Source organism: Staurois parvus, unplaced genomic scaffold (genome assembly GCF_062004578.1).
Source record: "Staurois parvus isolate SC_StPar_1 unplaced genomic scaffold, SC_StPar_1.0 ptg000525l, whole genome shotgun sequence".
Classification (NCBI taxonomy): Eukaryota; Metazoa; Chordata; class Amphibia; order Anura; family Ranidae; genus Staurois; species Staurois parvus.
Genome location: NW_028318321.1, coordinates 9,478,044 through 9,490,163, shown reverse-complemented (window position 1 = coordinate 9,490,163; position 12,120 = coordinate 9,478,044). Strand labels below are relative to the sequence as shown.

Here is a 12,120-nt window from a genome sequence, read left to right as displayed (position 1 = left end):
ATAAAACACATGCTCTTTGTTTACATAGGAAAGCCGGGGAGCTGCTAGGATTTCGGTGCAAAAGAAAGTTATAGGGAAAAAAAAAAGATATTAGTGCCTCTGTTGTGAACTTGGAAGATGGATTTCTTTATAATGCCTACAGCTACAAAAGTAAATGAGGGCTTGTTTTGAAGTGCTTGTACTTGTTCAGGTTATAAAATACTGCAGTGTGTATGATGTGCCCACATGGAAGAAAAATATATTTTAAATATATATATATTTGTTTTTTTTATTGAAATATATTTTGAAATATATTGAATATGGCCAAAATTGTAGCATTTCAAATATATATAAATATATTTGGGAAGAATATTTTTAAAATATATTCAAATATATTTTTCTTCCATATGGGTGTGCACAGGTGACTTTAAGGGCTCATTCAGACGGTGCATAAGGGCCATAAGCCACCAGCAATTCGCGGGTAGTACAGTTCTTTGCAATCAGCCACAGCCAGCAGCTTGTACAAATCAGTGACAGGCACTTTGGCTGTTTGCATGTATTTGCTCACTGAGCGATTTTGCTGCAGTTTGCAGCATCCGTCAGTCAGTCATTCATCTGTACAGATGGCTGATCCGAAACAACTGTGCTACCTTATTGGCCAACTGGTAGCAGGCTGTTCATTTCACAATGCAGTGACTAAGGGCCTAGGGATGGGCTGAACAAATTTCACGACAAAAATGATTTTGCTGAAACAAAAACTCTTGGCTGCACTCATTATGCTGCTTGGGTGATTTTTGCAATTTGCTTAAAAAAGGAAAAAGTAACCTACTCTGTTTCGTTATTTAGAAGGTTTTTTTTGTTTGTTTGTTTTTTTACGAAGATAGGGGCTAGTATATTTTATTTAGTATTCTTTGTATTTGTGTTTTTTACCCTTTCCTTTTTTTTTTCTTTTTTAAATATTTGATAGTTATTTGAGTACCAGGATCTATGAATGGAGGATGAGTGGATGATGGAAAAGTCTGCCCCCTCCATTGATAGCTGTGAATGCAGAGTGTTCTGCGCATGCACCAGTGAGGTTATTGGCCTCAGACGATATGAATATCTACTAAATGGTGCAGGTTTAGAACATTTCCAAGGCACCTACAGGTAGGATTTATGATAAGATTATCTTTACAAAGTTAAAAAGCAGGGTTTTATGCATACTAAACAAGAGCAGCCGCCACGTGTTTTAAAGGAAATTGTTCTCTGTATCTTCATTTTATCTGCTGTAACAATTTTGATCATTAGGAAATGTCTGTGACGCTCACAGCCACACAGACAGTAATGTAACAGAATTTAAAATATGTCAGCATTATGAATGAAGGATGAATGGGGGTAAATTAATGGTCCGCCACCTCTTTTTATTGAAGGAAGCTATAGTAGAGCTTCCATGAATATAGGAGGTGGTCGGAAAGGGCAAGCATAGTCAGCACTCTTGATGAGTGCTTATGACAGGTTACTTCAGATTTCCACAGTCACAAGCACAATGGAGACTTCTCATTGAATGTAAGTACCATGCTGTGTACTGTGAAAAAAAACACTGAACTTAGGCTTTAAGAGATATGCTGTTAATGGGTTTAACAATCTGGGTGCTGTCAAGGTTGCTATGTCTGGAATGTTGTAATGTGATTCATGACAGCCTGCTTTGTGTCTGAAGATTAGTGTTGAATCTGATGATTTTGTCACTGACTTGTGAATTTTGAAAAATGAAGGGGCATTATATTCAGTAGGACTCCTCTACTCTTTACTCAATTTGAGGTTCATTGGACCTCTGTATTGTCGCACGGACCAATAGAGAAAGTATTAAAAAAATAACTCCCTTTAAAGTAGAAATTTTGTTTAACAATAGTAATGGGAATATTCTTCAATTTTAACACAGATCTCTCACAAGTCAAGAGATAAACACTGCTACAGTGACTCTACGTTGTTCCCCACATATCAAGAGGAGTCTAGAACCATTAACCATTTCTACTCCAGAAGCAAAAGTTACCTAAAGATACAGCCAATATTCCACACTCTGAAATGTGGGGAGCATGAGAGCCCCACAGTGCACTACATACTGACTCCAGAAGGGGTTAGAAACATGAGCCATGCTGTGTTCCATCACCTGGTGAGTATACAGATTTCCTTGGTTTTACCTCCTATCATTCCCAGACTTTAAATGAATACTTAATAGGCACAACACAGTTGCATGGAGAATACAAAAAAGTGAAGTTTGTGGGCAGTGAAGGCTAATTTATTATCATATAATTATTTTGTTATTATATAATAATAATAATTATGTGACGGAAGTGTAAGTGAGACAGAACACACGCGGAGAGCAGTGGGCACACAAGGTTTATATTGAGGGATTTGGGGCACTTGATCAGTGCAGCAAGGGTTAAGTCCGGGGCACACAGCAGAGGGACAGTTCAGGCAGGTAATGGGTAAAGTCCAGGCTACAACAGGACAGTTCAGACAGACAATGGGTAGGTCCGGACACGCAGCAGAGGGGCAGTTCAGGCAAAGGTAATCCAGGCACAGCAGAAGGACAGGCTGGCAGACAAGATAATCTGGGCACAGTAGAGGGGCAGGCTGGCAGGCAATGAGCAATCTGGGCACACAGCAGAGGGGTAGTTCAGCAGAGGGCAGGCCTGCAGGGGCACTCAGCAGCAGGCAGGCGTGCAGGGGCGCTCAGCAGCAGGCAGGCTGGCAGGGTCACTCAGCAGCAGGCAGGCTGGCAGGCAAAGATAATCCGGGTACAGCAGAGGGGCAGGCTGGCAGGCAAAGATAATCCGGGTGCAACAGAGGGGCAGGCTGGCAAGCAAAGATAATCCAGGTACAGCAGAGGGGCAGTTCAGGCGGGCAACAGGTAAGTCCAGGCACACAGCAGAGGGCTGTTCACAGGGTAGCAGTTCAGGGACTCACCAGCCAGCAGTGGCCTCAGCAGAGGAAGTCTAGGCAGATAGGCGTTACCTACTCACGAGTCTTCAGAGAGCTGTGTGTCTTGGCCACAGCTTCAAGACCACACAGGCATTATAGGACCACAAGTTCCAGCAGTGCACAAAACAAAGCACAGTTCCATGCATCTCCTAGTTAGGGCTCAGCCAGGAGTGGCTCCGAGATCCTGACTCAAGCTCTCCCATTCATAAGAGACAGTATGGCCCTTTCACAGCCACAAAACACCATGCTGTCTGTGCTCCCTGCTGAGATCAATCCCATTTTCCACCCCCTGCGGGGCACAGGAATTCCAAATTATAAACAAAGCAGACAAGCTGACTGTTGGCCACATGTGTTAACAAACCAACACAAAAATAAAAGAATATTTCTGCTGTCCGTCACAACCAATAATAATAATAATAATATTTTGTTCAAATTGGCCATTAGGAATACAGCATCATTAATGGGGTATATGCTCTGACCAAGGAGGATAGGCACAGCCATCCTCCCCTATGGGCTATGTCCATATAATATGTACAGAATTGCTTCCAATGTTTGTAGCGAGTACATGCCAAGGTCTTTCCAGGTCCTTTTTTTTTTACAGGTTTTAAGGGTCAGTACTAATTCTAGATGTTCGTTTCCCAAGCAGATTGTCAGAATACAGGAGGCTTATAGTTACAGTACAGACCCATACAAGAGGAAAAAAGAGATGGTTCATGTTTCTTAAAAGATATCCTTAATCTCCAAAACTAATCAATACACATCCACTACTTAATAGCCCTGTCATCTGTTTTTCACAAAACTGTATTAACAGTGTTTTTCTGGCGCCTTGTAATGCCCTCTATGAGCTCCTGAACCTCACATTTTAATCTTCACTTGCTGTTGTTTGGAATGGGCAATGCATGTTAATTGCAGTTATCTGCACTGCTCTATGCACACTACACATCCCATATTCCAGAGTCCCTAGTCCAGCTCAGGTGCAAGAAAGAGTGGCTATGTTCCTACATAGAGTGGGACCATGAAGAACAAACATAGCCACCCTATAAACGCAAGTCAGATCACAGCAGCAATAAAAAGGAATTTGGAGATTTGAAGGAGGCTGAGAGTAATAGAAAGCACTTTTTGGAGTTAGGAATACACACCTGAATATATTTTATTTTTTAAGCATAGCTTAGTGCCATTTTAAACAATAAATGAGTCGAACTGAACATCCTCTGTACATAATCCTTGTGACGACTGAACATCCTCTGTACATAATTTCCCCTTTTTAATTTTTTACTAACTTTATCAATAAATGCCCAGAAGAGAACAAAATTATTATTGCTGCCCTAAGCGCTGGCCTACAAGTAAATACAGCCATTGGAAAGAAGGTTTTTCATGTTGTTCACTATTTTAAAATATTTACACCTTAAAAGATCCAATTACAACAATTAATGTACAAAAATATTTAAAATAATTATGTTATATGATTTTTTTCTTCCTGTATAGGTAATGTCAAAGGGAAAAATTATTGATACTGGAAATCATAAAGTGGAACTCAATGCAAAACAAGGTAAATACACTATAAAAAAGCTATATGCAGTGTAAGTATAGTGCCTTGGCGGGTGGGAAGTCATGTGAACGGTTCTACGTATTCTGTACGTCCTGTGGAATTTGAAAAAAAAAACAAACAAACAATAACCAGACCACATGGGTCATTTTCTCAATTTCAAAAAAATGTCAATATATTTATTGAATGTAACTTTGTATAGAAAATCTAACATAAGATTTATAGAGAAAAATTTGCTTGTCTCTACTGTAGGTCTTTCAAGCAAACCAAACCTAGAAAAAACACAGTGTGTATGCAGGTGCAGTTTACATTCTGCACTGCAGGTGGTGCTGGACCGCAGCGGCAATGCGGAGGGGAGCAGAAGTGAAAGGAGACAGGGTTTCTCTATGCCTTCCGCAGTCACAGAGGACAGTTATCCGGTTGGATGCTCTGGTCCCATGTGACCCGGCAGCTATCTTGAGTCAAGCAGAGTCTATTTAAGGTTTTGGTGTGCTTTATGCGAGTGGCTATCTCAGGGACAAGTTCCCCCTCTGTTATAGACAGTGCTGGCAATAGTGAAAGGTTCTGGAGTAGGGAAAGAGCAGGGAGTACGTCTATGTTCTCAGGAAGCTCCCCCTTTGGGTGGACTAGCCAGGCCGCACTCAGCTTCTTGTGGCAGATGCTGCCAGCATCGTTGAGTTTTCCTACCACCCTTGCTTTACTTACAGTACTGTGAGTGTTCCTGGCTGGGTCAGCCTCCCCACCAGGATTGTTTGTACTGTTTTGTGATGATTTTACAATGCATCACCTTTTGCAATTCGGGACTTTCCCGCTAAATCACGCTGCACCTACACAACAAGTGCACATTTGTCATTCCCACTGCCCATGCTGCCAAACTCTGATGCTGTGAAATCTCCTGTGCTGAAGACAACATTTCCAGAAGTGTAAATCTGGGTCCACCACATTTCCCACTGGTTCCGTCCTGTGACTTATACTGCACTACTGCATTCTGCAATGGGTTAGGGTCAAAAGAGATACATCAAAGAGAGCTGCAGGAAACCCTGGAGATTAACACTGAAGAGTCTTTGTCAAGGCAGAATTTAGCAGAAGGTTTCTCAGCACTGGAGTGGGATTTTGTGATGTGGACAACAGGAAAGGTCAGCATATCCTGTCTTCTTTTACAAGAATGGCCTGCTTGAAAATATTTGTAGAAGATAAGGTCATTTTTAAAGTGTTACTTAACCAACAACAGTAAAATCAGTCTATACATGCAGTAAAGCATGCTTCTTATACTCACTGTGGAACCTAAGGGGTTAATCCTCTGCATTGTGTAAAAAAAGGCTGTTTGAGCCTGTCTTCTCTGATCCTCCCCTTCTTCTACTGTCCCCAATCCAGCTGTAGGAGTCACTCTACACATGCTCAGTTTGGTATGTATGGCTAGAGAGTATTTTTTTTTTCTTTTGGGAGGGTACATGTGATCAACACAGGGTCAGTCAACACTGTCCAGACAGAGGGTCAGGGGTCATGCAGCCTCATAAGACAGTCAGAGGAGACTGAAATACAAGATTACCAGTGCTCAGCCGGACACTGATAGAAGGCACAAGACTGCTCTAACTGCTGACAAGAAAAGGTATTTAGCAGTTTATATTTACTACAATAATTGCATTTCCATGTTGTGTGTGTAACACCCTGCTATAAATGTCTAATGCAGGATGTTGAAGCCAACACAAGAAGGCAGTGTCCTGTAGAACAGTAGCAGCCACATGTTGAAGAATAGCTATGTGGAACTTGTATACTGAATTGCAGGACTTTACTGAGGAACAGTGCACCTGGGAGCTATATTTCTCAGAGGAGTTTGTGTGTGGGCAGAGGCATATACAACTCAAAGCCCGGGAGACTGACCAGGATGTGAAAGTGGAAAGATCAAGAGAGGAGGAAGTGTGCTGATGGCTGGAGTATTGGACCAGACCATGGAGCCAGAGTCAGAGAGGGAGGAGGATCAGAAGGAGTCTGCTGATCTTTAGTCTTTCCATGCTGCCCAGTGAGCCAATCTGCAAGCAGGAACCCAGTTGGGACGCTTAATCAAGACCGGAGAGTCTGTGGGGGCCACCATCTGCAGGGAAAGATAGACCACTAAGACCTGCTGGACAACATTTATAGGGTGAGAGAGTCCCATACACTCACTAACTGAGAGAACATTGACAATTTCATCACATTTGCTATCTACCTGCACATAGTTGCGGACATTACACTTAGTTACCCTAGTTTGTGGCCTAGATCTCCCAGCCTCCACTGTTGGAACACATTTGCATTACAGTCTCATCATCCAAGCTTACCGCAGGACACACAGCTGCAGGCCAGAATACAGCAGTACCAACCGAAACAGCAATTTACCTTTCTCAGTTGAACAGGATTTCTACTACTGTTGCCTGTGGCCCTTGTCACCCAGAGAGAGAGTTGTTCTTGTTTACAGACACCTTTTGCCAACTGTTACACTTTACTATTTCAAATCTGTCCTTGTTAAGTGCTTTCAGACAGAAGTGCAGATTGACAGGGAACCCAAAAAGTACCAAGCAACCCTTAAGGGGGTAGTGCTACATGTGTACTGTGGGAGACTGGATATAGTGAATGCATGGTCATTGGTTTAGTAACACTTTAAGTATAGATTACCTGCAGTGAAAATCACTTTTTAACATAAACTGAGCTTGAACAAATTCTCTCACACCTCCCAGGATACTCTACTGGTTACTAAAGTTGTTAATCACATTAACAGACCAATAGAGAGGCTTAAGGGGTGGAAGAGGTGGGACAAGCTCAACGTTTTAGTGAAAGTTACATGTCATTCTATATCAGTGGATCCAGAGATATAGAAAGCTGAATCTTTATTGTTTTTTTAGACTTTTCCTGTAAAATAAAAATGGGTTGGTCATACACTTCTCAAGTCTACCTATTGTCCTATAATGCGATAGGTGGCCTCACCATCCAATAGTGGAGCTTAGATGAAGGTAAGGGGATTCTTACAAGAGAAAAATGTATATCTGCATATAATTTTAGCTGCCTATACTGTATCTCTTGATCTGTTGATAATTTCACCGTGCAATTTTTATTGAACCTTGTACTTAGGCTTTTTGATAATATTCTCAGTTTCAATTGCCTAGGTTTGTGACATGTCAAGCTGACAATGCAGATATAAATGTCATAGTAGGTGAATGCATCAATGGGCTTTAGCCAATTTAAAATCTTGAATCAAATTAATCACATGCTCAGAAGTACGGCACTCATCCTTTTTTTTTTATAAAATAGTTTTGAAATAGTTTCTGGCTTTAGATAGAAGCATATGCTAATGTGATTGTTTTGTTCATTGCAGTTTCACATGGACATTTTACATTTAAGCTTCCCGTCAGTGTTAATACAGCACCCTTGGCCAAAGTGCTGGTCTATCTCATTCTGGATGGTAGTGAGGTCATCGCAGACAGCGTCAGCTTCAAAGTAGAAAAGTGCTTTGGAAACAAGGTACAGATAGTTGCATTTATTCTGTTGCCTTATATCTACATAATGTCTTTGTACGTGCTGTGAACTGTACTCGTGATAATAAAATTCTGAAGTTATAATCCTGAATAGTTACAAACCCCTTCAAGTGGACCTGTATCAATCATCTTTCTACAGCCCCCCACTGTCTTCTCACTCTAAGATCCTAAGCTGTAAGATACTTACCTAACAGTCTCCTTCCAACCACCAGTACAAGAGCATAATCTCTACAGAGTCACATGGCCAATGCTGACTAAATGTTGACTGGCTGTGCATAAGGGTAGTATGGCTAGAGCATGTGTAAATTCCTATATCAAATCAATAAAAAAGGTCTTCAAAGTCCTCTATCCTTCTAATACTGTATATCTACAAAATGCAAGTAACAGGTTGAGTAGCAAGTGCATAAAATCAAAAATAAAAGCATGGCTAAGACTCTTCTCCTCAACTCAAATTGTATATAATCTAAAAAAGAAAAGGGACTTACAGTAGGACAGATAGGCACCCATACACAATATTGTTCTCAATCCATATATACTTTTAATGCATATCATAAATCAAAGAAAACACATACAACAAAACACTTAGAGACAATGGTGTGGGACTGAAATGTTCATATGATAATGCATAGTATAACAACGTGAATCCCTTGCTCAACCAATCTCCATTGAAGAAGTCTTAGGTGCTATCAAAACCTTGAAACCTCACAAACGACCCATACGGTCTGAAGGCTTCTTACTATAAGAAATGTTCTTACAATCCACTTGAATTCTGTCATTGACTAGCTGAAAAAAAAGGACCAAGTGGGTTTCATGCCAAACCAACAGGCAGCTGGTAATGTCCACAGAGCCTCCCTTTTGGCTTTCATGGTACACTTTGATACGCTTTTGTGGGCATATTTGCATTATGTCCTTGAGAGATGGGGTTTTGGCCCCAACTTCTTGGATCGGATACTTTCCCTCTGTTTGAAGCCCCAGGCTTACATAAAGTGTGCGAGTTATAGGTCAGATCAGTTTAAAATAGCACATGGAATGAGATAGGGATGCCCCCTGTCTCCTCTTCTCTTTGTGTTCACCACAGTGCCCCTGGCAACCCTAATTCACTCTAATACCAATATATGTGACATTGATGTGGAAGGCTATCAACATCAGCTATACTTATTTGCTGACAACATATTCCTTACTGCACCTCTCACCTCGACGCCCAACCTATTTCACCACTTTAGACCAATTCACAACCATCTCCAGTCTAGAAGTGAACTAGCAAATATCTCAGACTACTCCTTCCCTGCCATATAGGTGGTCCTCTTTCAGGGAGAAAGTCCTGAGTTTTCCTCCTTTCCAGCTCCAACTTCGCAGGCAGGCCCCATCCCACTAGGCCTCCTGGCAGCCTTCCTCCTCCAGCCTCATATCGTTCTGTTCCACACTCCTCTCCCACCACTCTCCTGCTACTGAGCAGGCTCTTCCACTTTTAAAGGGAGTCCCAGCCCATTGCCAAGCCTCCTGTTGGGGATTGGCTGAGGTCCCTGAAGAGTGTAGCCAGCCACTCCTCAGATCCATCCACTTTCCCCAAGGACAATCTACGAAAGCCTCAGAGCAGGGAGTAATTCCAGAGGGGCTGGCTTGCAGAGTCTCCCAGTCCTGACCAGAATTTGACCACTCTGGCTATCTCACCTGAGCTCCTAATCATAATCAGCTCCTCACTAACCATCAGGGTCTAGTTCCCTGTAGGTAAACTAGGAGGGTGCTACACAAGTTTTGGCTGCTGGAAAACATTATGAAAAAAGGATAAAAAACTCACTGTCCATATGTCTTTGTGCAATAATTTAATTGTCCCTTAAACAGTGCAAAGACGGTGTCTTTGTTTTTGTCTTTGTACTGTTTAACTGCTTACCCACCACCCTATAGCAGAAATACTGCTACAGGGCAGCATGGCTGCGCAAAATCATATATATATATATATATATATATATATATATATATATATATATGTGATCTTGCATTTTGGGGTCGCCATTAGTGGCCTCACCTGTCGATCACCATATCCCGGCCGGTGATTCCCCACCGACACTCGTCAATCGCCGAGTATCACTGGCGGGGGAGAGGTCTGTATGTAAACAATACAGATCTCTTCCCTGTAAGCTCCTGCACACTGCTTTGTATTGCTATGCATAGCAGAACAATACAAAGCAATGTGCTGACACAGTACAACACTCAATGTGCTGACACAGTACAACACGTGCACAATAGTAAAACAGCACACAGTTAATCCTTTGATCGACCCAGATGTTAACCCCTTCCTGCCCAGTGTCATTAGTACAGTGTCAGAGCTTTTTATTAGCACTGATCACTGTATTAGTGTCACTGGGGATGTCAGTGACAGTTTTTCAGTTCCACCCATTGTCAGAATGCTCACCGAAGTCCCACTATAAGTCGCTGATCGCCGCCATTCCTAGTAAAAATATAAACTTTCACGTAATATATATATATAACTTTCATGTAAACCAATTAATTTACAATATTGGGATTTTGTTTTAGCAAAGACATGTAGCAGAATACATTTTGGCCTAAATTTATGACGAAATTTGATTTAAATTTTTTTGCTGGACATGTTTAACCATTTGCCGCCCACCCTATGGCCGAATGGCGGCCGGCAAATGTCATCAGAGTTCCGGGTGGACGCCATATGGCGTCCTCCCGCACATGCGCAGATTGCGCTCCTGCAGAGCCGCGCAGCGGCGCGATCTGTCACTGGCCGTGTACCTCGGACACGGCCAATGACAGATCTGAGTATCGGCCCACGTTGCCGGTACCATGTGACCTGCTGTGACCAATCACAGCAGGTCACATGACAGTTGTATACAATGGATGGCTTCATTCATGCCATCCATTGTATACTAGTGTCTAGCTGTGAATGGTCACAGCTAATCACATGCACATGTCATGTGATTAGCTGTGGCCAAATCACAGCTAAGCACAAAAAAAAAAAAAAAAAACCCTGAATGAATCGATGTCATTCAGGTAAATGCTTGCTTATAGCAAAGTAATTCTTTACTATAAGCAAATTGTGTAATAAAAAAAAAAAAAAAGATACTGATCACTTCCCCAAAGTAGTACAATGTTACTATGGTAACATTGTACTACTTTGGTCATAGTGAAATATGAAAAAAAATCTTAACAAAAAGAAAAAAAATGTAATAAAAAAAAAAAATATATATATATATTTTTTTTTTCATACTGTCACCAGTTTTATGATGACGCTGTACTGCACTGGTGACAATATGTAAAAAAAAAATAGTGAAACAAATTTTTTTCCAAAAAATGATGACAAAAAAAAAACAACTTCAAAAAACTCGCCATGCCTCTTATGAAGTACGTCGGACTGTCTACTTTGCAAAAAGGGGTCATTTGGGGGATATCTGTACTGTTCTGACATTCTTGGACCTCAAGAAATTAGATTGGCTGTCAGTACTTCAAGGTTGATCAATAATCAGATCTATACCATAGTTTGTGAACTCTATAACTTTCCTACAAACTAAAAAATACATCCTAGTTTGGGTTATTTTCACCAAAGACATGTAGCAGAATACATCTTGGCCTAAATTTATGAAGAACAATTATTTATTTGCAAACTTTTTTAACAGAAACAAAGAAAAACGTGTGTTATTTCAAAATTTTTGGTCTTTTTTTTGTTAATTTAGCAAAAAATAAAAACCCCAGCGGTGATTAAATACCACCAAAAGAAAGCTCTAGTTGTGTGAAGACAATGATAAACTTTTAGTTTGGGTACAATGTTGCATGACCGCGAAATTGTCATTCAAAGTGTGAGAGCGCTGAAACCTGAAAACTGGCCTGGGCAGGAAGATGTAAAATTGCCCGGTATTGAATTGGTTAATAGCAATAAGTCAAAAATATAGTTTTTTTCTTAAAATTGTTGGCCTTTTTTTTTGTTTATAGTGCAAAAAATAAAAAAACACAGAGGCGGTCAAATACCACAGAAATCTCTATTTGTAGGAAAAAAGGACATAAATTTAATTTGGGTGCAGTGTTGCATGACCGCGCAGTTCTCAGTTAAAGTAACGCAGAGCTGTATCGCAAAAAATGGTCTGGTCAGGAAGGGGGGTAAATCCT

General features: G+C 41.0%; 1 protein-coding gene across 2 annotated transcripts in view; it reads left to right on the top strand.

The window, feature by feature from the left end:
- The window catches only part of LOC149451731 (alpha-2-macroglobulin-like), a 141,504-nt gene that overhangs the window by 64,068 nt on the left and 65,316 nt on the right, over positions 1-12,120 (top strand). For both annotated transcript variants that reach the window (XM_089690324.1, XM_089690323.1), the window contains exons 12-14: positions 1,898-2,128; positions 4,426-4,489; positions 7,833-7,978. In XM_089690324.1, the coding sequence (XP_089546450.1) occupies positions 1,898-2,128; positions 4,426-4,489; positions 7,833-7,978 (441 nt within the window). The remainder of the gene's footprint in view (positions 1-1,897; positions 2,129-4,425; positions 4,490-7,832; positions 7,979-12,120) is intronic.